The sequence below is a fragment of the Cyclopterus lumpus genome, chromosome 13 (assembly GCF_009769545.1).
Source record: "Cyclopterus lumpus isolate fCycLum1 chromosome 13, fCycLum1.pri, whole genome shotgun sequence".
Classification (NCBI taxonomy): domain Eukaryota; kingdom Metazoa; phylum Chordata; class Actinopteri; order Perciformes; family Cyclopteridae; genus Cyclopterus; species Cyclopterus lumpus.
The window spans coordinates 14,973,076-14,999,411 of NC_046978.1; the positions used below are offsets into that span (position 1 = coordinate 14,973,076).

The 26,336-nt window shown below is 41.4% G+C and overlaps 2 protein-coding genes across 5 annotated transcripts; both read left to right on the forward strand.

Moving 5' to 3' along the window:
* The first annotated feature begins 108 nt into the window (after nucleotides 1–108).
* Nucleotides 109–3,686, forward strand: LOC117741667 (parathymosin-like). Its single transcript, XM_034548849.1, has 6 exons — nucleotides 109–314; nucleotides 1,472–1,498; nucleotides 2,237–2,269; nucleotides 2,377–2,412; nucleotides 2,520–2,672; nucleotides 2,779–3,686. The coding sequence occupies exons 1-6, from the start codon at nucleotides 300–302 to the stop codon at nucleotides 2,884–2,886; spliced, it is 372 nt and encodes a 123-aa protein (XP_034404740.1). The 5' UTR covers nucleotides 109–299; the 3' UTR covers nucleotides 2,887–3,686.
* A 1,310-nt stretch (nucleotides 3,687–4,996) lies between these two features.
* On the forward strand, nucleotides 4,997–26,330 carry brwd1 (bromodomain and WD repeat domain containing 1). Of its 4 annotated transcripts, none has more exons than XM_034547916.1 (44): nucleotides 4,997–5,226; nucleotides 5,344–5,402; nucleotides 5,518–5,547; nucleotides 5,770–5,829; nucleotides 6,804–6,954; nucleotides 7,094–7,192; nucleotides 8,480–8,640; nucleotides 8,958–9,179; nucleotides 9,651–9,751; nucleotides 10,617–10,687; nucleotides 10,854–10,954; nucleotides 11,070–11,110; nucleotides 11,212–11,313; nucleotides 12,781–12,934; nucleotides 13,063–13,197; nucleotides 13,572–13,700; nucleotides 13,967–14,115; nucleotides 14,370–14,446; nucleotides 14,688–14,912; nucleotides 15,003–15,186; nucleotides 15,517–15,607; nucleotides 15,861–15,971; nucleotides 16,080–16,150; nucleotides 16,436–16,664; nucleotides 16,835–16,951; nucleotides 17,157–17,264; nucleotides 17,437–17,561; nucleotides 18,252–18,334; nucleotides 18,576–18,687; nucleotides 19,252–19,313; nucleotides 19,445–19,600; nucleotides 19,761–19,881; nucleotides 20,056–20,181; nucleotides 20,316–20,382; nucleotides 20,607–20,657; nucleotides 20,819–20,944; nucleotides 21,031–21,183; nucleotides 21,347–21,507; nucleotides 21,663–21,835; nucleotides 22,558–22,683; nucleotides 22,778–22,933; nucleotides 23,017–23,340; nucleotides 23,468–23,623; nucleotides 23,728–26,330. In XM_034547916.1, the coding sequence occupies exons 1-44, from the start codon at nucleotides 5,190–5,192 to the stop codon at nucleotides 25,167–25,169; spliced, it is 6,735 nt and encodes a 2,244-aa protein (XP_034403807.1). In that variant the 5' UTR covers nucleotides 4,997–5,189; the 3' UTR covers nucleotides 25,170–26,330. The 4 variants fall into 4 exon arrangements, with proteins under 4 accessions (XP_034403807.1, XP_034403808.1, XP_034403809.1 ...); XM_034547917.1 differs by having other exon boundaries at nucleotides 22,784–22,933; XM_034547918.1 differs by lacking the exons at nucleotides 23,017–23,340; nucleotides 23,468–23,623; nucleotides 23,728–26,330 and having other exon boundaries at nucleotides 22,558–22,682; nucleotides 22,776–22,917.
* The last annotated feature ends 6 nt before the right edge of the window (nucleotides 26,331–26,336 follow it).

Consider the following 26,336-nt stretch of genomic DNA (forward strand, 5'->3'; position numbering starts at 1 on the left):
ATGTTGTGGTTCAAAAATGTGTTTCCTCGGTCCCAAAGCCAATCACTGGAAGCGAGGGGCGGGGGATTGCTCTCCCTGCTGGGTTGGTAGGATGAGGGATAAAATATACAGCGAGGGTGATCCAATCCGGTTAGAGCTAGTTCTAGTACTGGTCCGACGTTAATGTTAAGTTACAGACGACTCTGAAGGTGTAGGCTGAGGTGTACAGCTGACCCACATTTCATTTAGTTTCCCCCCAACAGCGAAAGGCTGCGTTATTCTGTTATATAGATATATCTGTCCATACAACCTCAGCAACAATGGGAAAGAAAAAAGTAAGTAAAAAAAGAAAGAAAAAGAAAACCCAGAACCGTGTACATTGTGTGAAATGTAATGTATGCCGTATTATTTACAAACATTTTCAAATGCGTTTTCGTTTTTTTAAGCAAAAGAAAAACAGTGCACGCGCTTTAATGTAACCAATTTAATGTAATTGCTACGTTGTGTCCGTGTGCATGCATGAGGACCGCCTTTTGCTGTGGTCACGTCTGTCGTGTCGACCCTGTTGATACAGGGAAGTGGCGCCTTTTTACTTAGTGCAGTGCAACGTGACTTTTTTTTTTTTCGTCGAACACTTTTGCAATAAAAACAAAAAATGCGCGACTACTTAGCGGCCGATTGGCTAAAAACCCTAATCTGGCTTTGGTTTAATAACATTTGTCTGATATCAAACAAAGGGGTGTAACCACCGTCGATGAACAAGTTGCCATTTCAAGGAAATGTATTCCGTAGTTGCCGCTGGATATAACTTTACTCTGTGTATATGTGTTACTATCGGCAGTTATTTGCCATCGGGTCGAGGTGTTATCCTCATATTTTGCATCTCACGCTATATATGTGCGTGGGCTTTTTTTTTTTTTTAATTCCTAGCGAGCACTGTAAAGCGAATGCGCGTCACCCTCGAGGTGTCTTATTGATTTTTTCGTCACGGCCGCTAAAATATCCTTTAAAAAAAAAAAGAGACAGCGACACATCTGGTCGCTCTTAAACAGAAAGCCCGTTTCGTCGTGTAGCATAATTTTTATTTAACTCTTCTAAAGGTCTAGTCGCGCATGGCAGTATGAATCGGGAGCCATTGCGGTTTTTTTGGGTGTAATGGGAGCGCGCGTGGAGACAGAGGAGGGGGTTCTTCCCGCTTCGCTCACCTATGATAAAGTAGTAGCTACATGCACGCGCCATGCTTAACATGTCGAGCTTGTTAATGCTGCGGGGCCTGACGGGAAATAAACTATAAGCTGCTAAATATATAACTTAAAAACGTGTTATTGCTCCCCTCCCCACTTTACAGTTGCATAATTTCTTTGTGGCTAGGGAGAGAGAGAGAGGTGCCCATCCCCCCACGCGTTACACGCCCACATTAGCGCCGCCATGAATGGCTGTTGTTCAGGCCTCTTTTCTTTTCTTTTTAACATTTCTTTCTCTTCTCTTTCAGTCTGACACCACCGAAACGAGCACAGCGGTTAGTATCCACGTATTAACTCTCAGACTAAGAGACCGTGCTGGTCGTGACACCGTGCACCAAGACAAAGAGACCGTCTCTGTTGCCACAGGGCGGCTTTTGATATGAATGATTGCAGCCAGTTTCCATCACGCAGGCAAAGATACTGATATGTTTAGAATGATAACGTCAATTAGTTGGTTTTAAATGTACATGTTGGATTCAAATCCGGCTCAGTCTACGGGGTTTAAGGAGCTGCTCCACCTCTAGGGGGCGCTGGTTATTATAGAGCCCCCGAACACCAATTGATCTCCTCCCAGTGCCCAGATGCTAAGTGAAAATTGCTCCTGTGTGTTGCCCTCACACATTCTTACATGTCAACAATTAATGTTGGGTCCTTAGTATTTTTGCTATAAAATCCCCCATTGCAATATTTCACCTTTTGCCCCCGAGATGATGGTATACAGTTATGTGGCTTTACTGGAGATTTCCCAGCATCTGAATGATGATGAAGTACATGATGAATTAGTGTATATGGATACATGTATATGGTTTCATTAAGCTAATTTGCTAATACAATTTATGCAACTTTTAAAAAGCTGATTAAACTAAATGTTTGTTCCCCCACATGCGCAGTCCTCTCATTGAGAAACATTAGTTTAATCAAACAATTTATAAGGGGATGTGTATTTAATTTTTTTAAATTCTTTATCATGTGTATTAACTTTCAAATGATGAATTGTCTCGTTATATGTTCAGGAGCCACGGAGAAAGTCCTTACGGTTGAAAGTGGTAAGTTCTGCAAAGATGTTTTAAATGACATCTACATATTCTACTATTACTATGCTGACTTTGATGGTGTAACGTGTAAATAATTGTATGGTGTGTTTTTGTTACAGAAGGAAGAGCCAGAACCTTTGCCAGAAAAGACAAAGGTAAGAAGATAATTCTTTTTAAGAGCACTGTAACCATTTCAAATGTGTAAAATCTCTGTTGTGAGCATTTGGCTGTGCGTTTTACACTGCTTGCATTGTTGTGGTAGACACCTTCCAAGGCAGCCACAAAAACGGCTAAAGCGGCAGCAGCAAAACCTAAACCCAAGGCTAAGGCAAAGGCCAAGGCCGAGGAGAAAGACGAACCCGAGGTTGAGAAGGACGAGGCTGCTGCAGAAAACGGCGAGGAGAAAGCTGAGAAGGTATTACCAGGCTCTTGTTTCTTCACGACTGCCATGTGAAATTGACACTGGCGCAATATTCAAAGATAATTTTAAAATGTTAACTCATGTTTTCTCCATCCTTCAGAAGGTTGCAGCAGCAGCAGATGAAGCAGACGATGCCGAGGACAAGGCTGAGGAGGACGATGAAGATGAAGAGGAGGAGGAGGAGGAAGACGATAAAGAAAAAAAGTAGTTGTGACACCCCGAGACTCTCTTGCCAGGACTCCCTGTACCTCATTTCTTGTACAATGCAGAGAATATTTTTATCTACTATTTTCATAAGACGGTAATGTTTTTAGGCATCCGATTGCAAAAATGCATTTTTTTAAAAAATACTACAAATTCCATTCAGTTTCACGGCTTCTCAGTCACTATGTTGGGTTTTTTCTTTCTCGCGCGCATTTCTCTGGCTTCTTATTTGGCCTCTTAGGTTTTAGTTTTTCTGCATGACATGAAGTTGTGCCTATATCAGGAATTAAATGTTCAACTTCGGGAGTTTACCTGAGACATTCCCGAGGCGTCTTGAGGGATTTTGTAACCTGTACTGTTATGGAATTTAAAACATCGTAATGCTATGTGTTTGATAGGGAATAGGATGATTAAAAGTTTGAGAGTTGTGATCTATGCTAAAGTCTTGTTCACAATGCTCACTTTAATCATGTTCACTAGTCCTGGACTTGTTTTGTTTTTATATGCTGTCAGTGATGGTACATCTGAGGATGGTTAGACTAATCCATACTCTCTGTGCTCAAAACAAAATGCATTACAGAGCTTATCACTCTTTTTCTCTTTTTTTTGGATTACTGTATTTTCACCTCAGTCTACAAAATGTGTCCCACATATTTGTGGATATATACATTGCGGTTTTGGGATTTCTCTTCCAATGTACAGTTTCCTCGGTTTTTAAATAAGAAAAAAATAAAATAAAAAATGTTTTGTTTGTTATGAATTATAAAATGCCAATTAAAATGGGAATTCCTCTGATGTGCTTTACTCAATGAATTTCTTACACCCTGTGTCTAATGAGCAAGTTGAAAGTACTGGTTTCAGTTGAATTTTGTTACCTGAAATTGATCATTGTTGACCCTTTTTTACCACTTTAGTGAGAAATTATACAGTGTAGGCCATGTTACTGCAACAATCTGGGTTCATTTCCATTGTGTTACCATCTCCCCCAATTTCCTGTCTTGGGGGGAAAAGTGCTATGACATTAAATGTTTCATTTCTAGGCACACTCCTGAAGACTACTGTGTATTAAGTAAAGAAATTATAGATTCAAAAAATCTTTAACATAAACTCCATACGTGGACCTATTTGCATTATACCGTTTACAATTTTACTGATAGGTAAAGTTAGAATGAGCATCATTTAAAATAAGGTGTTAAATGCATATTGTAATGAAGTAATAATATTACACAGAACAATTTCTGGAAACACTGGTCCCAGGTTTGTGATGATTTGATTAAATACATTTAAAATGACCTAATTTAGGAGTATGTGTCATGTAAGTAAATATTATACAGTAAACCTACGACCTTTGGTGTCCTGCAGCAGTTTCCCGTTTCACCTGGTTGACCTCCCTCCTTGGCATCCGCTGGCCAAAGAAGTATTTGGATCAATTATATAAGTAACAATAGTGTAAGTAGTCATTATTACAGAATAACACATTTTATATTACTGGAGTCTAATTGATGCATTAATGTGTACGCTACGTCACTTAAATATTACATCTGGTATAGTTGGGGTTCATTTTTCTTCTGTTTATATACTGCCAGGTGGCTTAATGTACAAATATACAGGAGGATATTTTTGTTGTCGTTACACAAATAAAGTAAAAGGGTACTTTTACATAACTTGATTAGTTATATACTTAGTTACATTCCACCAAAAAAAAGGATTTAGGCAGTATGAACTCACCTTAGTGCTGCTATGAAATAATTCAATGACTATTCCATTGTGTCTTTCGCCCTTTGAGGACTGGTTTGATGATTTTACAAAATTGATAACGCTCATTTATCAATCAATAAATTGGAACAGCAAATTGGCAACCGTTGCTTATGACGTCATTTTCAGAACTCACGATCCTGGTAAAAAAAAAAAAAAAAAAAAGGGGGCGGTCGTTTGATCTGTGTGTAATTGAAATTAAATTATTTTATATTATTTTTACGGTGGGATTTATACATCGTATCAACACTTGACTTCCATCAAATAATGTTAATATTGCGAGTCATCGGGCCAACGTACACTTTTGTCTTTTGTTGAAAGTGCTCCTCCCCACCCCCTTTTTCCTGTGTTACTCCGCTGTGGCGGAAGTAAGTCGTATCGCTCGGGCCTCATCCTTCCAATGGCGACTGCAAACAGGCTGAATAGAAAGCGGGAGCAACCGTGGAGGGGGTCAGAGCTGTGTAACCGAAATTAAATAAATATATCATAGTCTCTGTAGTTACAAAGTTAGCCTAAAAAATTGTTTCGCCTCTCCAAATCACGGCCGATTCAATGGCCAAAAATCGGAACATTTCGCTCCTTGAGTCGGGTAAGCCGCAGAAAGTAAACCCGATTGATCGCTTGATTTCCAACGATATCGCTCGCGCTAATTGATACCCTAACTGCTTTTTTCCTGACGGTTAACGTCTCCACTGTTCAATTTCAGAGCTCTATTACTTGATTTCTCGTTTCCTCACAACGGGTCCATGTCGGAGAGCGGCTGAGGTGAGCTGGTGGGCTTTTGACTAGTAACGCTGTTTATTTCAAAATAGTTTGGACTAGCTAGTTTATAACGGAGTTAATAGAGGCAATCTAATCTGAATCTTTTAATCCACTGCAGGTTCTGGCGAGCGAACTCCAGGACTATCAGGTGTGTATCCCGGCTGCCTCTGCTGCTGGTTAACCGTGAACGTTAGCTGATTTCCGTCGGTTTTCACTTAGTCTGGGCACGAAACTTGTCCACTTTTTGTTGTTTAATACTTCTGGACGTCTCACGCGTTTGACATTTTAATTGTGTGTATCGTCTCGCTGCGTGTGTGCACGCTCGTGCTCTCTGCGGTGACTCCGCTTTACCAAACTGTGTTTTCGACAGCTCTTACCCGGGAGATTGGACTGGCTGGGGAACGAGCACCCGAGAACATATGAAGATGTGGTGAGATTTAACTTTGTATCTGTTATTAGGCTCATTGTCAGCGGGTTGTTTTTGTCTTGTGACAGGGGGGGACTCGGCGTCCATGCTCCGTTCTTGTTTACGGTCTTTGTTCTTTTTCCTGCTGGACTACCGTTGGATTAATCTTGACTTGGTGCGGTGGACGTGGTCGCAAGTCGTTCCGGCGGACTTAATTCGTCAGAGTGAACCGTGCGGTCGTTCAGAAAACTGTATTTGGATAGAGGGTTTAATATTATTTAGCCCCGACTGTTGTATTGCAGAAAGGGTGGGTAGTTCGGCTCCTCGTTACGTCGAGACAGCTCCACTGGCCAATCAGAGGCCGAGATGCGCTGTCTCTGCGTTATTTAGCTTGTGACCTGCGCTGTGATTGGTCCATAAAAAGAGGAATCCACGCCTCTCGGCATATGAGTCGAGAAGCACATGAAACCACCAAACTACCCAGTCCAACATTTATTCTTATTAAACTGTTTAGGCCGTCTACAGTCCCTGCAATATTACCTACAACTAAAGACCACACAATGTCATACATGTAGTAGAATGTTAGCTACCTACAAATGTCTCAAATCAAGATTGGTTTCTTGGTTGCTAGTTTTCATATGACGAAAAACTTAACCAGACTGATCAGTGCATAATTCTACATTGCATAACATCCTGCAAAAGACACACATCTGCATGAGGGAGACGTTCAAATATTCTCATTATTGATCAATGTGTTCTGTGTTTTATTGGAATAAAATGCATCAGAAAGCAGTGAGATATGTCGATCACAAGTTCTGACAGCCGCAGATTACAACGTCAAAGTACTTGAATTTACAAGAGAGCAGCAAATCCTTTAATTTAAGATGGTTGTTTGGCATTTTAGTGACCTAATTGATTATCAAGACGGTTGTTTATTTGAACAATTGTTGTATTCATGTCACCACGTAGTGTTTATTTTTTCTTCTTTGATCTGTCAGGTCGCAGCCAACAGACATATTGCACCAGACCATTTGCTACAGATATGTAAGCAGATTGGACCAATTCTTGACAAAGAAGTGCCATCATGTGTCCCAGGTGTATACTCTCTCCTGGGGTCTGGAAAGCAGTCAATGCTTAGGACTGCAAAAGGTACCTCATCTTCAAGGCGCATCAAAGTATTTCTGTGAAATTTTAAAATGAGTTATTTTCCCTCCTCCATAGAAATGGACTATGTATTGGTAATTATACATGCTTCTTACACCGATAAACGATTTGATGTGTCTCTCAGACTGCGACAGTGTGCGGTTTAATGCTTCGTCATATGCAGCCCTTCACCGGGGCAGACCACCAGAGAGGCCTTACAGCTGCAAGAAACCTCCACACCTAGGTAAGTCTGGCCTTACTCAATATTCCTTTGGTGTGTATTTAAAATAAAATAAAGTAAATGGACGTGCTTGGAAATTGATACATGTACTTTGCATGTAATTGCTCCCATCTCCCCGTTAACCCTGCATGTTATGTGTGCTGACAGTCTTGAGCTCATTAAAAATTCTGAATTAAAAATTCCTATTCAAGGACTGTGGTCATACACTGTGAATCACTGAGTATTTCTCTTTACCCAGACGGTTCAGTTTTAATTGGAAGGCATTTTTTGAGGCTGTTATCAAATAACAGTTTGGTGCGCTGCCATGACTTTGCCAGATTGGTCGCCTTGATTTGATGCAGTCTGTTACCCCACAGTGCTAGTTGTTATTAACATGTCAATTATATTGATCGTAGTCATCATTTCATCGAGAGATTCGCAAGGAATTATTAGTATTTTTCCAATGCTTTACTTGCTCGATTCTTTAGGATTTCAAACTATTCCCATTTCCTGTGGCAGTTATCTACTGCGCAGTGCTGCAAAGATTTGTTACGCCTGTTTGCATCAATTTCTTCTATTTAAAACCTGTTTTGGCCTTTTGGATTATTTGTTTATTTTCAAGAAATACTGTTGGAAGTTATCCCAACTGTTGATTAAGCCACCTTTTTTTTTAAAGGACGTGCTCTACAAAAAGCCTTTGTGAAATGCTTTTTAAACAACTTCATATTGAGGCAGTGAGAACTTAAAGCAGATGAGAACATTACGGGTTGGCGTCCTTGTTTCTCTGGTATTCGGTCGTTTCCCATAGCAACATATATAAACCAGATGCATCAGACTTTAGTAGGGATATTGTTATTATTTAGAGATGGGGATGGCATATTTGTTTCATGCCATTGTTTAAAACAAATTGATGTAACCCGGATGACATCCAGCTCACCTGGGTTCGATTCTGATCTATGACCCTTTGCTGTGTGTTACTCCCTGTTCTCATGACATGCTCCAGATGCTCGAAAGAAGCAGTAAGAGCCAAACAAATCAACTTTAAAAAAAAATATTTTACCAACACGATGAGTATAAAAATGTAACTGTACTTAAAAAGGTCTATTGAAAGACGATTCATTTACATGCTTGGTTAAGCCCAAGAATAACAGCTTCTTATATTTCCAGATATTCATTCCCATCATGTGGTGATAATGCACCATATTAGATTAATTGTATCCCATGCCCACATATTTTTGTTGATTCTGGTCTTGTTGCAGCCCTGTCATTTTCAACCCTATTTTCTGATGATTGGCATCTTTTCATCAACAGTGAAGGTCCATCGAGGGAGAGAGCTTACGGGAGCGCAGCGCTTCAGCTCCATCAATCCTGTCAGCAACTATGAGCACATGCGGCTGCATAGGCGGATCCTAGGGCATCTGTCTGCAGTGTATTGTATCGCATTTGATCGCACCGGTCTCAGGATCTTCACAGTAAGATGGAACTTGTCAACATATCGCACTACTCAGAAATAAACCCTAATAAAACTATTCAATGTGCGATGATGACGACAGTGTTTTTAACTTTGCCCTTGCTCTACTGAACCACTGTTTAGCACAGCGGGGGAAATGCAGAATTGTTAATACTGCACATTTATGAATTTGATGCTCAGCTGACTAACTGGACATACTTGATGTTGTTATGATCAGATCCAAGTTTCTTATGTCATGGGGGAGTCCTCAAGTGCTAGCCACCATCTTCTAATGTCTTCTAATATATCCTCAAGTAGAAGTTTGTTTTTCTTTGTCAGGGCTCAGATGACTGTCTGGTGAAGATTTGGTCTTCCTTTGATGGAAGGCTTCATTCGACATTGCGAGGACACTCTGCAGAGATCACAGACTTGGCGGTTAATTATGAGAACACACTAATTGCTGCGGGAAGCTGTGACAAGACCATCCGTGTGTGGTGCCTTCGTACTTGTGCCCCTGTGGCTGTGCTGCAGGGGCACAGTGGATCCATTACCTCCCTACAGGTAAAGGGTTCGCCTTGTTTTAAAAGGCCAGTATATTATCATGACAAAGTTAACATGAATCCGTGACCATTACAGCAGCTACTTCTGTGTAAATCTTTTTCAAAAGGTCGAATAAGATAATTATTTATTGTATCGCGCCTAAAAGATTGGGTGGCAGAATATGTTTTTGCTGCATTGACTATGCTAAAATAGCAGCACTAGCAAAGTTGTTTTATACTAAAAATGTGTTTCCATCAGACTTTCATTCATTCTTCTTTATTGCTATGACAACTTCCCATTCCCAAATCTTTACTGCAATATCCACATGATGCGGGGCGGATGGAAACATACTTTCTGTTACCATTGTCTACACTGGTCTGGTCTTCTGGCTAGGAAGGGTTAATATTTAACCCTCCGTGTAGAATCATGTCTTAAATTTCATATAATTTGAGTGGTTCAGATGGCTGATCTGTGAATGTCTTGTGTTCTCAGTTCTCACCGTTTGCCAAGGGCTCAAAACGTTTCATGCTGTCCACTGGAACCGATGCCACTGTCTGCTTCTGGCAGTGGGACGTCAACAACTTCAACTTTAGGTGAGTGCTGCTTTTAATGTGATTTTGTCACAAATATTCAGCTGTAGTAATTAAGAAAATAAAAACCTCCCTGAGAAACATGCACATCAACGTGTGTTCAGGTAAATTCATTTACATTTAAAATGATCTGCTCTTTTAAGGGAGAAAAGATTGAGAATAGTGTATTTAAAGGAAACATTGGTATTGCTGAGCAAACAGTTTAACATGGTAGGCTGTTATGTAAATGGTGGTTGTACATGACAGTTCTTTTCATGTAGACTTACTGCAAATGCTGGAAGACCAGTCAAACTGGTCTTTTTCTGTCCCAACACTGGCTACTGTATTGGTAAGATAACTGCATTCAAAGAGCCAACTTTACTTTGACTTTCAAGCATATAGTTGTTTAGCAAGCAACCGGGTAAAAGTATAAAACAAGTAGAATACTGACTTGAACTAAATTGAGTGATCTTTATTTCCTGTGTGTTGATGAGTCTCACCTGACAAAGGAATGTGAGGCCAGCCTCTTAACTGACTGTTAATCATTTCTGTCATCCTGAAGCTGAAATGCCAGTTAGATTAGATGAGACTTAACTTTTTTTTAATTTAAGAATATGCCAACAAGTTAACAGTAGATATAAAGGTGAGGGGTGGTGCTAGTGCTGTAAATGAATTAAACTGCTGGTTGCCATTGGACATGGGTAGGCAAAGGATGCTGGCAAATTTCTTTAAAATTCCTTTTTTAAAGGACCACTGTAACCAGATATTGTGTATTTTACTGTGCACTGTAGTTTTTCAGTAAAATGTACTTTTCCTGCCAGTAAAATATAGTCACTTGTCCTGTTTTGAATCCAATTAGTAAAACATTTTCTTTCTTTCTTTCTTCAAGTGATCGGCCACACAAATTTACTGAGCGGCCGAGACCAGGAGTTCAGACTGTGTGCTCCTCATTCAGTCCAGGTAATTAGTCATTTTAGGTTGACTGTTATGTTGAATGCAAATACTGCGTTATATTTATTGTGTACCCTTTGTTTATTTAACCTGTGTATATGCTACTTCATGTATTCAAGGTTCATAGAATTATCATCTAGCTAGCCACATTTACTACAAACAAACTTTTTTTCAGGTGGGATGTTCTTAGCAACAGGAAGTACTGATGACGTCATCCGAATATATTACTTGGGAGGCGGAAGTCCAGAAAAGATATCGGAGCTCCATGAGCACACGGTGAGAACCTTCTCAAAAGCCAAACATATACACATAAACCTTCATCTGCATTATCTGGTTAAAGTTATTAAAGATTCAACAATTACATGATACAATATTTCTGCTTTCTGTTCAGGACAAAGTTGATAGCATCCAATTCTGCCACTCGGGTGAAAGGTACAGTAAAACCATTTTTATAAATTTGTGTTTTCATAGTAGATCTACTGAATTACATTAAACCGTGTATGACGTGATGGTTTGGTGCCGTCCTGTCTCAGGTTTGTGAGTGGAAGCCGAGATGGAACGGCACGGATCTGGAAGCTTCATCTGCGTCAGCAGTGGAGGTCCATCCTGCTCAACATGTCTGCCACTCTTCCAGGGTAAGGGGCACTTTGCTGTCGTACACCAGTGTGCATTCTTAGTATAGATTCCTTTTGATGTGTCCCCAATATCTGTGTCTCTAAAGAAGTAAGAGTGAGACAAGGATGGACACTTGCTCAGCATCAGGATATGCAAGAACAAGATTCTCTGTAGGAAAGTATTTGGAAGATTTGCTGTATTAGGCACAATCATTTGCTCCATTGGTCGCCTCAAAGGGCTGTTGGAGCATGTACAAGTAAACCAGGTGCTAATGTAAGCTGAGGAATTCATTTTACGTTATGTTTTATTTGTTCACTTGTCAGATTGTATTAGTCTTAGCACACCCGTCTCGCCTGTTTTGTAAAGCAGTCAACAGACTGCGAAGACATTTCTTCCCTCTATGGACTGAAATATGTTTTCTATGTGCGACATCATTATTTCTGGATATAAAAAAAAATGCTGATTGCTGAAAATCTCTGCCTGCTGATGTAAAGAATTTTGTAAAATACTAAATTTCTTGACTAATTTGCCATGATTTTTGCAAATGCATTAATCCCACATCTAAATATACTTTCAGATAAATGGTTCTAATTAAGTGCCCTGGCGTTATATTTGTTTGGTCTGACAAAATGTGGAATGAATTGTAGGAAAATGGAGGCGGTGCGATCTGCCTGCTAAAACATGAAACTAACGAAATACATATAATCTGAAGAGGGTGAACGTACAGGGGGGAGTAACAAAAGCAAAAGTTTTGATATTTTGTTGGTACTCCCTGCTGTCATGCTTTATGGACAAAACCGCATGCTGGATCCTCGACATTGTGTCTGTCTAGCAAAGCACTTTCCTGGACAGTTTGTTCAGAGGCGAACTTGGAATGACTCCAAATCAGTCAGTCACACAGAATCCGTACAAACATAATGTATTTGTGCGAGTACATTGATGAAATATAGATATCAGTCTACGAATACTTTCAGCTACCGGCAGTTTTTTTAAATATATATAAATAAAAGAGCCTGAACTACACAACCTCTGCTCACCATTAACCTGGAAAGAGGACAGGCTGCACAAAAAAAATTAGAAACAATGTCAAGCACATCATTCACACAGATGGAGAAATGAAACAAACACGCAGGGAGTGAGGGAGTCATGGGGAGAGACTGAATCTCCTGGAGGACAAGAACCAGATCCAGCATGTGGAATGAGGCAGCAACAGCCAGGGAAGAGTAAGAAAGTGTGAGGGAGAGGGAGGTCTGCAATGTTAGCGATTTAGATATTGTGAAAGAGAAATTACATAGAATAATGTTGTGGAAGGGGAAAAGGTAGCAACATTTCTTTTTTTTAAACACAGCATCAGATACAAGCAACTCATTATTTTATTGTCATTTGGGTTCAGTCATTAATAAACTGTAGCTACATTAGATGGTATGCTTTGAGATTTGCATCAAATAGTGTGTAATATCTGATGTTTTATGTTTTTTCTCTCTCAGTGTTGAACCAATGAGTGAAGAGGAAAGCTACTTCAAACCCAAAGTCACCATGGTAGCGTGGGATCGCCATGATATTACAGTCATCACGGCTGTTAACAACCATCTCCTCAAAGTGTGGAACTCCTACACAGGAGTGCTGCTACATATCCTTAAAGTAATTGTGCTCAGTGTTGTGTTTCTCCTCATAAAACATAGAGCAAAGTGGATATTACAACCACCTCATTTAACCTCCAAAAATGGACTAATTTTAAAACCAGAGACTAACTTGAACTGTGTTTTCAGGGCCATGAGGCTGAGGTGTTTGTCCTGGAGCCACACCCTTTTGACCCCAGGATCATCCTGTCTGCTGGCCATGATGGGAACGTCTTCATATGGGATCTGCTGCGAGGGACAAACACACAGCACTACTTCAACATGGTACACTGAGCACTATGAGAACATGGCATTTACATGACGGTAAACACAACAGTTCTGCAGCACGACAAACAATTAAAGACCCACCATGACGCACAACATGACAAAGACGGCAAAAGGCAACACTAATAAAACATACTTAGTTCAATATTTGTCATCAGTCTCACCGTTTGTTTTTTCATCCTGAATCTTCTACTTCGGACCTACAATCTTTTTTTGTTTTTTTTAACCTTCCATCTATTTCTAGACTGCCGCATTTTGTTGTTTTCGCGTGTGTTTTAAGGTCTGCAGGATCTGAAAAAAAAAAGCATACAAGAAAGTTTCCCTGGCTAACGAGTTTCTGTACCCGGGGTGATTTTTTTGTCTTTCTCATCCAGATTGAGGGCCAGGGTCATGGAGCCGTTTTCGACTGCAAATTCACCCCTGATGGGCATCGTTTTGCTTGCACAGACTCCCATGGCCATCTGCTCATCTTTGGCTTCGGCAGTTCCAAGCCGTATGAGAAGGCAAGAGTACATCTCATCTTGTAATGCCGTTTTTGGGGATACCTGTTTTCACTTGAAATGCACTGTGTAGCATTTTCCAGATTAAGAAATTGTTATAGCCCTTGAATTTGAACATTTTCAAATCTTACTGTATAGTGTAAAAATCAAACATTGGACATCCCAAAATAAGTGTGTGTGTCTAAATAATCCCACAAAATATGAACATAACAAAAGCTGCAGGGTGAAGCCATACCTTAAACTTCCTCTTCCTCCCGGCCGCCACACAGCTTCCAGATCAGGTGTTCTTCCACACAGACTACCGACCGCTGATCCGGGACACGAACGGCTTTGTGCTAGATGAGCAGACACAGCAGGCACCCCATCTCATGCCCCCACCTTTCTTGGTGGATGTGGATGGAAACCCTCATCCACCAAGGTAGACACGATGACCTTCTATCAGTTATACACCAGCTATTCAGTCTTCAGTTATTACCTCCATGTTTGGGTGTTTAAATGTTTGTCCAAATTCTCGATGCCCTATGCCGTTATGAAAAGCAATACTAAGTAGGGTTGTGCAGGTACAAATGTTGGTTTGATTTAAAGCTAGTAACGATCAGACATCTGTGTTCGATATAAATGCACGCAATGTTTTTAATTAACATTTTTTAAATGTCTTTTCTTGATTCTCAGATACCAGCGTTTAGTCCCGGGCCGGGAGAACATTGCTGCTGAACACCTGGTTCCTCAGCTGGGATACGTAGCCACCAGTAAGCAACCGGCCATAAGCAGGCCTTATATTGACTGTAATAAGCTAGTTTAGTTCTATATGATATATGTATGTAGAGAGATGACAAATTCATTTTCACTGCTTTGTCAGCCAACTAGATTGAAGAACATCTGAACCATATCTTTTATGTCTTCAGAAGCCACAGTAAGTGTTTAACCAGTGTTAACCTCTGCTACCATCACACTCATGCTCCTGGTATTTCTGTTTGATGGCATCTTCAGGTGATGGCGAGGTTGTGGAGCAGGTGATCAGCCAGCAGACTGCAGAGCACGATGAAGTTGCGATAAGGCGCAGCACCCTTTTGGACGAGGCCATCCGAAATCTCCAGCAACAACAAGACCGGCAGGGCCAGGTTGGGACAGAGTTGGTGGCGGGAGCAGGACTAGAAGGGCAAGCTGAAGCACAGGGCCTCTCCTTGGCACCAGCACCGAGCACGCCACGTAGAGGTATCAATACACCGCCAGTGTTTATCTAATTCTTTCGGCAACTTGATCCAGTGAGCTGTTGGATGCTAGCTGTGTGATCCCTCATTGCAGTGTCTGTGAATGATCGAGCAGACGTGCAGTCACCCCCTAATGTGGGTCTGCGCCGCAGTGGACAGGTGGAGGGTGTCCGGCAGATGCACCAGAATGCTCCTCGCAGCCAGATGGCCACAGAGCGAGATCTGCAGGCCTGGAGACGCAGGGTGGTGGTGCCGGAGGTGGCACTCAGCAGCTACAGGTACCAGATATAACAATATTAGCATCACCATCCACACCTGAAGACGGGGCATTTGTATGCCTGGCAATGTCTGTACTGCTGTGGTGTTTTATATTGGCTTATGTTTCTAAGTGGAAATGGATTTTTGTTCTCTCCATTTTAGATTACATCAATATTTGAATAATACTCAATATAATTTAAAACGCACATCCATGTCAAAAAAGCGATTCCTCAAGCAACATAGACCGTGGTTTACATACCTAATGAGAATTTACAGTATTTATTTAACTTGACATTTTGTGGCTGTTCCACTTAAATTTGATAAAACATGGATTTTTTTTTTTTTTTTAGGAACCAGGAACGCATTCGAGCAGCCAGAGGAGATGACGAGGTGCTTCAGTATAATGCAAAGAAGAGACGCATTATCTACAGCAGCTGTCGAGTAGGTTTCCATGTTGGATGTGTTCAATGGCAATTTGAAAAATGGCTTGTGTACCCGTGTATTGGGAGTAATCGTCAGGCATTGTGTACTGTATTTAGCAGGAAACGGCATATTCATTAAAGGTGTTGTGTTGAAATGTATCAATACACACACACACACAGTGTATATATATCATCAAAAATGGAAATAATATTTAATTTTTTCTCTGTACAAATCTATGCACTGGTTTTGAGTCGGAATCTGTCTCTTTTAGGATGATTCAGACGATGATCCTCACACTGCGAAGCGAGCACATGGCCGCAGTAACACGCTGGAATTCTTTGACTTGTCATGCGAAGAGGGAGAGGAGACGGCAAGTTCAGAGGTACACACTGGGATATCAAGTTCTTCGCTCTCCTGTGACGTTGCTAAATACGAGCACCTGTGGTCTTTTCAGGGGGGATTGTAAGCAACTTATTTTTGATCTGTTCAGGACAATGAATTGGATGGCAGTGAAATGGATTCCTCCAATGATGAGGAAGAGTGGAAGAGTGACAGCTCAAGGTATAACGTTTTATAGACCGAGACATCCTTAGAATTTGTTTTAACTTGTTTAGAGTACCAGATAAAAGGGTTTCCTGAATCACAAAAATAATTATATAGATGGTAAAGTTTTGTCTTTCGTGTTAAAATGTTGTATTACTCCTTTGTGTTGTCTTAGGTGGCAATCCCCACCCATCTGGTACCCCAAGCAGGTTAAAACAAATGATTAAAAAAAACCTGTTTTTCTGCCTGTTTTTCGTATATCTAACTTTAAAATTGTAATCGTCACTGCTTTTGATTGGACAGCCACACGTCCAGCGAGTACTCCGACTGGACGGCAGATGCTGGTATCAACCTGAAGCCCTCCACCCCTTTGTCATCACGGAAACGAGTGCAGCGCAGAATCAGCAGCTCTGAAGATGAGGAGGAAGAGAATGAGGAGGAGGAGGAGAAGGAGAAGCAGCAGAGTGACGAGGAGGAAAAATCTGTCAAAAGCAAAGAGAAATCCAAGAAAGCAAAATACAAGTCACCCAGGGTGAGTTATTGAACGCGTACAGTATACTCCTAACGTCTCACTGTCTGAATCCTAGCTGGTCGATCATTGCCCAGACTTTGCTTCTGTCAAGGAGGAAACCTAAAGATGAATATGGTCAGAAATATGATAAAACGGGCTCATAATTACCTTCAATGTTTTTACATCTTCAGCGTCCAAAAGTCAGACCATCCATCAATAGAGAAGTGTCCAATGAGTTCAGACCTTCAACATGGATCACTGATGTCATTCACAGGAAGTCTCCTTTTGTTCCCCAAATGGGCGACGAGGTATGTACTTTTACCTTGAGAGGGGCTCTTTCCAAGAGCATGAAAGAAAGATTCTGCAAAGTTGGGAAGATTGGGGAATAATTTAGATGTTAGAAATATTGACAGTACAGATTGTTCTTTAATATACAGCAGCTGTATCGCTCTTCTGGTGGTTTAACAGGATGTCATGATCACTGTTTCTCATCCGAATCTCTTGCCTTTTTAGGTGATCTACTTCCGGCAGGGACACGAGGCCTATGTGGATGCAGTGAACCGAAGTGAACTGTACACCATAAACTTGGACAAACAGCCATGGAAGAAAATGGAGCTACGGGTAAGACTAGGGCAAATACGAAGAGCTTGTGAGAATATACATTCCTACAATCATCTACAAAATCTTCAATGACGTCATGAAAAAAGAACTGTTGGATACAGCATTTCAGTTTTTTTTGTTATTTAAATGTAGGTACCCATTATTTTGTGTTTGTTTTTCTAATGTGTTCTAGGACCAAGAGTTTGTGAAGATCACTGGGATCAAATACGAAGTCTGCCCTCCAACCCTTTGCTGTCTGAAGCTGACTCTCATTGACCACGGCACTGGCAAAATATCAGACAAGTCGTTTTCTGTCAAGTAAGCAGCTCAGTTTTTCACACATTTTGTTGCATTTCTTAACCCAATTAGTACCCCAACACATTTAACCTGACTGTAGATAATATGGAGGTTATGAAGGTGAATGTCTTGATTTTCTGTTGTGCGTTAGTGTTATGATCAGGACAAATATTTTGAGGATAAAATCAGGTTTTGGCTTGACCATGTTGGCTTAATTTCTGGTACTGTAATTTATTTGATAACATCAATATTATTCATCTGTATCATTTAGCATCAGTTTTACCAACGGCTTGAAAGTTTATTGCAGTGTTCTCAAAGTGTGGTCTGTTTTAAAAAAATTTTTTTAGATTAATTCATTTAAATATAGGATTTTTTTACATCTATCACATCTAGAATTTAACTATTAGAATCTGTAAATATGTTTAATAGTATTACCAGGGCACCTCATGTGATTAGAAACGATTCTCCATGTGTTTCATGCAGCATATTTGCACGGGGATAAGCAACGTCTGAATGTACTTGAATTTACTGACATCCCTCAAATATAATATTAGCGCCTCTTTGTAAAATCCCCAAAAAGCCAAACCAAATATGATGGACCTAAAGAAATAGGCGATTGCAAATTATTCCAAAGGACACGCATTGAGACAAAATTGAGAACCTCTGGTTTATTATACTTCCGCATGAAAGTGATGTATATTTCTCCCACAGGTATCACGACATGCCAGATGTGATAGATTTCCTCGTGTTGAGGCAAAGTTATGACGAGGCGCTTCGTAGAAACTGGCAACCAAGTAAGTTTGTGCTCATTGTTAAAGATGGTAAATCCTAGCTGTGAAGACGAGTAGCATCCTCTTCATATCCGTTTCTAACACAGAAGAAAGGTGCTACCAATTAGTCCATTTTATAACTGTCTACATTTAAAACTAATGAGTACATTTTACTCTACAGATTTATTCTGAATTTCTGCATAGATATAGATGATGTGGATCTTTCCTCCTCCGCCTAAATCGGTTAACATCTTCTCCTGTGCAGATGACCGGTTTCGCTCGGTGATAGACGATGCCTGGTGGTTTGGTATAATCGTCTGTCAGGAGCCCTACCAGGCTGAATACCCTGACAGTCTCTTCCAGTGCTTCAAAGTCAGGTGGGAAAACAGTCATCATGATACGGGTCGCTGGAGATATGGTGGTTGTGGCACCACCATCAATTCCAAATATCAGTTAGTGTCTAGGACACACTGGTTTTGTCTGGGACTAGTCTGTCTGCCCCCTAGTGGTTATTAAGAGACATGACAGTCTGTCATGTCTGTCACACTGTTGTTGTAATGACCGTAACATATGTAATATTAGTTATTTAATTGAAAATAAATATTTTTAATATCCGTATATATATCAAACACACTTTCTAGCGATGGGGAGGGAGGCGGAGGGCTGTAATTCTTCCGAACAGTAGATCGATCAAATTGTGTGCCACATGCCGTATTGCTAATTCTAAGTCACTTTTGCTAGCTCGCAGTCCCATTTGTTGACGCTGCGTCGAGGCTTTCGTCATACGTCAGGAGGCATGGTTGCAGTGGCTGGTCTAATTAGGCTCAGACCAGGGAGTGCACTTTATTTTGAACTAAACCATTAATATTGTTGGAAGTGTGATGGTTGACGTGTGTGTGTGTGTGTGTGTGTGTGTGTGTGTGTGTGTGTGCTTTCACCAGATGGGACAATGGAGAAACTGAGAAACTGAGTCCTTGGGACGTCGAACCTATTCCAGATGATGGTAATTTAGACTTTTTTTTTTACCAGCTTATTTATGTCACATCCATGCACAATCACACAAAACTGTCCATTCACACAAAGTGGGGTTAGTGGGGTCAATGCATATTGAATAAGTCTGTCTCTGCCGTGCAGCTCAGCAGCCAGAGATGGAAGGAGGTGGTATCCCAGTGACTCCAGATGAGACGAGCGAGCTGATGTACAAGCCTCTGCCTGGGGAGTGGGGGGAGAGTAGCAGAGACGCCGAGTGTGAGCGCATCGTCTCCGGCATCGACCAGCTGATCACCGTTGGTGTGTATGCACAAGCTCTCTGTTGCTTGCGCTCAATCGCACACTTCTACTTTCACACGTTTGGTCTCAATCCACTCACATCATCATCGTGTTGCTTCGACAACGTAATAATTTCTTCCAATTCGTGCTTACCCACCTTCCCACTGTGTTTCTGCTATAGAAATTGCAGCTCCCTTCTCTGGTCCTGTGGACTTAGTCCAGTATCCCACTTACTGCACTGTAATCGCATATCCCACTGACTTGGGCACCATCAGCCTGCGACTCAGGAACAGATTTTACAGGTCAGTCCCACCAGTCTTTCCTCCTCCCTCCTACCACCAAAGCAAAGGCATGGAAGTATTTGCACAGTTGACTGCTGACCCAGCTCTGTCCTTGAAATGTCTTCAGCTGTTGAAATTCAATTAATTTATGTTTTGTTTGAAGACTTGTACTTACTCACCTCTGGTGATCCACAGGCACCTCTCGGCATTAATTTGGGATGCCAGGTATATTGCACATAACGCCCGCACTTTCAATGAGCCGAGGAGCAAGATTGCCCACTCTGCAAAGATCATCACAAATGTCCTCCAGAAATTTGTCAAGTACGTTTTACTCTGTGGAGACTAGTATTTTGTTGCGATAATCTAGATCATGTCATACCCAAATAAGAGGCACAGTGTCATTCAAATAAGTGGTCTTTCATACTAAATTGACACATTCTTCCTACTTTCCCCAGTAATCCCAGCTGCACAGATATCATGGAGATTTACAATGCTGTTGAGGAAATGGATGATGATGATGAGGTAAGTCTAATTAAATCAGCTTGAGTCATTATTACATTTGTTTGCTCTACCATGCACCGCTGTGAAATTACTATACGTTAGTTTCAGGAAACCTAAATTGGTTACAATTGATTGTTAGAAAGATTTTGTTGCATTTTTAGTAATTCATCTATGGTCCCCTTTGCAACTGAAAAAGTAATTTGGTTATTAATCAGCCAAATAATCCAAATGATTACTGCCTACAGGAAGAGGATACAGAAGCACCAGGAACATCCTCTGGACACAGACTGCGTCAGGTAAATGGATGAGATGCGATAGAAAAGATAACAAAGGACTTTCTATTGATTAACATTTTTTTATTACATCATCAGTTTGAAACACATGGTTAATGATTCAATAGCAGCAGATGGCATGCATTACATGTCATGATGTCCTCTCTTTCTCCTTGACATTGCAGCGCACTGCAGAGGTGGTGCCTGACAGAGACGCCTGGAAGGAACAGTGCAAGTATCTGCTAAACTACATCTTCGAGTGTGAGGACTCGGAACCGTTCAGGCAGCCCGTGAACCCTCAGAACTATCCAGTGAGTTAACGCATCAAACTAAGGGCCACATTTTGTGTTCCAGTGTTTTGATGGAGTCTAAATCATGTTTTTGTTTGCTTGTCCAGGACTACCATGACATCATTGATACACCAATGGACTTTGACACAGTAAAAAGGACCTTGTTTGAAGACCGCTATGAAAACCCTGTAGAGCTTTGCAAAGACACCCGGCTAATATTTGCAAACGCTAAAGCCTACACACCCAATAAACGCTCCAAGGTAAGTGGGGGTAATGGAAGAAATGTCACGATAACTGTTCTTTAATGCCCGACATAATCCTATAAATGTAATGTTTTGAGTTGATTTAATATAACATTCTTGATTTTATGTATATTTGTTATGTTTGAGCTTATCTTACTTACTTTTTCCTGTTCTATTCTAGATTTACAGTATGACCTTGAGGATGTCTGCCTTCTTCGAGGAGAAAATCCGAACAATCATATCCGAGTACAAAACTGCCATTAAAAGCAGCGACAGGCTCCGCCGCAGTCAGAGATTCCGCAAGAAAATGCAGCAGCAGGATCAGTCCAACGCCTCATCAAGGTCTGTTTTTTTTTTTTTTTTTTAGAACAATTGCTTTAAATATTCTGATGGGGAAACGTTTCAGGCGTCGCCAGAGCAGTCTGACATTTAGAGTTTCCTGTTTATGTTCCATGTCTGATAAAGTTTAATTCTTTTTTTCTTTTTTTTTTCCCAAGTCAAAAGAAAGCTGCTGTAAAAACTCAGGAAAAAGTGGAGTCGACTTCGGTGACCAAATCTACCTCAGCCAAAGTGTCTGTTCCTGAGAGAGCCAGGAGGAGTCGAAGGAGCAGCTTAGGTCACAGCTCCTCGGACGATGACTCCGGCTCCAAAGCTGCTTCATCGACTCCAGGTACAAAGGAAGCTTTGCCTCTTAGTCAGTTCCTCATAGTAGTCTCAGCGTTGCTTTGCCTACAGCCGTCCCATGGCATATTCATAGTTTAAGATGTAAACTTATCTATATTGTAAGCAACGTGTGTTTATAATAAGGAATAATTCAGTCCATCACATTCTGGGTTGTCCTCATAACTTTAGTGAACACCGAACAAACCCGCCCAAATCAACTTCTCCTCGCTCTACCTCTTTCTCTCCTTCTTAACCCTATAACATCCAGCTGCCTGAACAGCACATACAAAACTTACGTTTGCACAAACACAACTATGTCGAAACCTGTGTTTACGTAATTATGTTTACGTCACACAATTTCACACTGACACTATTATGAAAGCAGTTTGAAAACTCAACGCTAAGCTGTGAAGATATACATTTAGAACTTTCACAATATGTAAACTTCCCCTTGTTAAAAGTTATGCAGCAAAAACAAGTGCAACAACTTGGGAATCAATTTGTATCGTCATTTTGATGGACGTGCTCTTCTCCGATAAGCCACGTCCGTCGCTGTGCTTTTTTTTTTTTTTTCTTTTTTTTTTTTTCAGCAAATGCGTAGTTCTCTAAAAATGCTATTAGCAGTTTACTTGGGAGGGTTGTTTATCCAATTATCTGGATTTGGTTCCTTCACTTTGTGAAGGTCACCTTGGACAAAGGCACCACATTAATGTATAAAATGGATTTCAGAGTCTGACAGTGAGAGCGAGCTGAGTGAGTCGGAGGAGGAGAAACGTCCTGGATTGTCAAGGCACCATCAACTCAGACAGAAAGCAAGAGTTACTAGAAGCAACCGCGCCAAGCAGAGGAAAAAAGGTCAGGAGTTACGCATTCCTGTTGAAATCCAATTTTCAATCATGCTGCGTTTTAGTGGGACATTCTTAAGTTGTATCTGGATTGTTGTTGCCAGTTGCAGAGAGCGACAGTGAAGAAGAGGAGGATAGTGAAGGTGAGGATGGAGAGATGTCCTCCCAGTCTTCACGTCGCCGCTACCCCAGCAGAAACAAGAACAGCCGAAGCACACGACTGACCAGAAACAGTGCCGGTGCAGACAGAAAGCGCACGGGTAAACACGACGACGACTCTTGGCGAACCACAAACATCACTGGACATCATTTTAAACATCTTTCCGCATTGGCTTGTTTTCAGAGGGCAGAGCCGAGATGAACGGTCACAGCGGCAGGTCGTCTCGCAGAGAGAGACGTCACCCCCGGGACTCCGACAGAGCAACATCCCAGGGCTCTGACAGGGAAGATGAGGTCACGGTTCGCAGGTCACTCAAGAGAAAGACAGCGAGGGCGGCTGTGAATAAGATGAAACTCATTGAAGCATCGGACGAGGACTTCGAGGAGCAGGACGAGGATGAAAAGCCGAGAAGGAGCAGCAGCCGCCTTCGCCACACAGTCCGGAGCGGCAAGCGCACCGCGGTGATCCAGAGCAGCTCAGATTCTGACGACCAGCCATCAAGACGGGGTATGCAAATGCTTTTTCTTAGTACTTTTATCATACAATCCAAAATGTTAACCATGTTATTTAAATTCAGAAAGAGTTTAGGCATCTTACAGGATACATTTTCTAAATTCTGCTCTTGTTTCTCTAGCTTCTCGGACAACAAAGGAATCGGCATGCAAATCCAAGGACGGGGAGGATAGCAAAAGCAGTGATGCTTCATCCTCCTCCCAGAATCTGCAGAATGGAGACTCGAGGTCCAAAAAACGGAGGCCGTCAAGACAAGCTGCTAAGAATAAGGGAAATGGTAAGAAATGTCCTCATCGATCATAATTAGTTTGGGATTTCTTGTTGCCGCTTGGAATTGTAAATGAAAGATTCTCATAGTTTCCCCCCTCTTTTCCTCTGCAGATACTTTGCCTCATGTGAATGGACACAGTGCAAAACATCCCAAGTCTGACAGCAACTCCGAGCAGGAGGAAGCTGCAGAGGAGAGTTCTGAAGAAGCTGAAGTTTCTGTGTCTCAGAAACCCTCCAGAAGCACAGCAACCACTCAAGCCAGGAAAAAGAGGATTACAAGTGAGGAGGAGGAGGAAGAAGAGGACGACAACGGCACTGAACGCAGGACCACGCGACACAACCTTCCCGTCAGCTCCGATGAAGAGGAGAAAGTCAGTTCTCAGAAACACTCACACCAAAATGGAAGAAATGTGGAGGATGCAATCCACAAGGACTCTAAGAAAAAGTGTAAAGTTTCACCGTCAAAAAGCCAAGATAAACAAAAATCTGCCTCAACTAATCAACTAGATGGTGCTGAATCAGAGGAACTCAGTGATTCTCCAAAGAGATCCAGCCCGCGCAAGAAAAGACTGAAAAAATATGAAGAACGCAAAGTAGAAAGCAATCACTCCAGTGAGGAGTCGGAGGCTGAAAGCAAGTCAAAGAGGCCGACAAGAAACAAGACGAAATCGAAACGGCCTCGTGGCGTCACCTCCGCTTCAGAGAGTTCTGAGCAGGCCTACAAACCCAAGAAGAAGACGAGGAGGAAATGTTCCACCGGCTCATCAGACGAAGGGTCGAATAATTCCGACAATGCATCAAATAGACGGCGGAATCTTCGAGCCCTCCCGAAAAAGAATTATATCAGCGACAACTCTCTCTCTGAAGAAGACTGTGCTTCTGCAAGCCAGCGTAAACAGGGAAACGGTAACAAAACAGCCACCGCATCGAGGGAAGACAGGTATAACATGAGGGAGTCGAACAGAACCTCACCTAATGAAGCCAGGAATCCGCTGTCTTCCACCAGAAAACGCATTTACACCTCAGACTCTGAAGATGAGGCGGGGGATGGAAAGAAGAAGGAGCCGGTGTCCAAGAACAATAAAAACAGCAAGTCGGGCACCTCAAAGCGTCCCAAAAAGAAATCGAAACAAAAGGATAGTGACCGCGACAAGGAAGACGCCTCGTCCCGGTCCGATTCCAGCGAGGAGGCCCAGCAGCAAGGCGTTGATCCTTCAAGGAGTAGGAAGAATGCGAGGAGGCCAAAACACAAACGGAAGGAAAGCTTCAGCAGCACCAATCGCAGTTCAGACTCTGAAAGCCAGCATTTGTCTTCAGCCTCTGAAAACTCGTTTGCCAGCGGTCCAAAGAGGAGGAGTCCCAGGCGGTCTGGAGTTGGTGAAAGGACGGCGAGCCGCCAGCTACAGCAACGCCGGCAACGCTCCGCTTCGGAGGAGGAGGAGGAGGACGACGACGACGAGGAAGAGGAGGAGTACAGCATCAAATCGCAGAAAATGCGCGTGAACACTCGTAACCAGGGGAAGCGGACAGTAAGTTATCACGACAGCGAGTAAAGGACGTAGCGGCAGGAACTGTGGAGGAGAGTCGGACATTAACTGGAGACCTTTAAAGACACTTGACGGCCACATTATGGTAGTAGCACTGGAGTCCTCGAGAGAAAATGCTGTGAATCTGTTTCATTCAGGGATATTTATATTTTCTATGAAAAACATGTTTATAGATGTAATACAAATTCAAGCATTTGAAAAGCTGGTTTTCACAAGGATACAGAGCAAAACACCACCTCCCATACTGCTTATTGTGATCGGGCCCGCAGAGTAAACCATTCTGGGGAATCTCGTCAGCTTGGGTGCTATCTAATATACCTCTGTTAAATGGCTTGCACTAAGATACACTGTAATGAGGTATTTAATACACTAGTTTTGCATTAGAAACTCAGGGGTCAAATAAGTTTACTGTAGTCTCAGACATGCAGTTGTTTTTTTGAGCTAAAATAAGGACGAGAAACAATTCCAGGTTGGCAGATGGCCAAGCACACTCACTGGGACAAAACAAATTCATGTTTAGACTTTGACTACAGCACTCCTTTGTAAATCCACACACTTAATGCTTAACTGTATTATTGAGTTGATATGAGCCAAATGAACGAATATGTATTCTTTCCCCCCCTCCCATACCATTTCTTTTTTTTTCTTCTATTAATTAGTTTTGTGTTGTTTTCTAGTGAATAGATGTAAATAGTTGATTGAAAATGACATTGTCTGAAAGGTTTGTTGATCAGTCGGTATCAAAACGTTTATTTAAATTTGAGCTTTATTTCTTTCTCTTTTTTTTTTTTTTTTTTTTACATTTAACTACATTGTCTTGCCAGATGTCACAAATTGGTACCTTTTTGCCAAGTACATGGAAACAAAAGTACTTATTGCAAAAAAAAAACTGTGATTTCTCATATTGGGAAGACCTTTTTATTCTGTGTTATCTACTTTCAGTATTAAATTGATTTTCAGAGATGACTTAAAACATTTAGCCAGTCACATGGTTTAGTTTTGTGTATGGGGAGGTTTCTAAATACAGTCGCTTTGACATTTTGCTTAATGTTTTTCATACTACACCTTTAATAAATCGGTTTCACAGGAAAACTGTTAATGCAATGTGGTTGTGGAGTGCAATGAATGAGTTATTCCTCATATTAATAAAGACATCATTTCAAGGTGTATTCT

Coding starts and splice junctions, on each gene's coding strand:
- brwd1 (XM_034547916.1), top strand. CDS start 5,190: ATGGCCAAAAATCGGAACATTTCGCTCCTTGAGTCGG. Junction 17,265..17,436: donor GGAAGAAAATGGAGCTACGG/GTAAGACTAGGG, acceptor AATGTGTTCTAG/GACCAAGAGTTTGTGAAGAT. Junction 20,945..21,030: donor TGAACCCTCAGAACTATCCA/GTGAGTTAACGC, acceptor TTGCTTGTCCAG/GACTACCATGACATCATTGA.
- LOC117741667 (XM_034548849.1), top strand. Junction 2,270..2,376: donor AGTCCTTACGGTTGAAAGTG/GTAAGTTCTGCA, acceptor TTTTTGTTACAG/AAGGAAGAGCCAGAACCTTT. Junction 2,673..2,778: donor GCGAGGAGAAAGCTGAGAAG/GTATTACCAGGC, acceptor TCCATCCTTCAG/AAGGTTGCAGCAGCAGCAGA.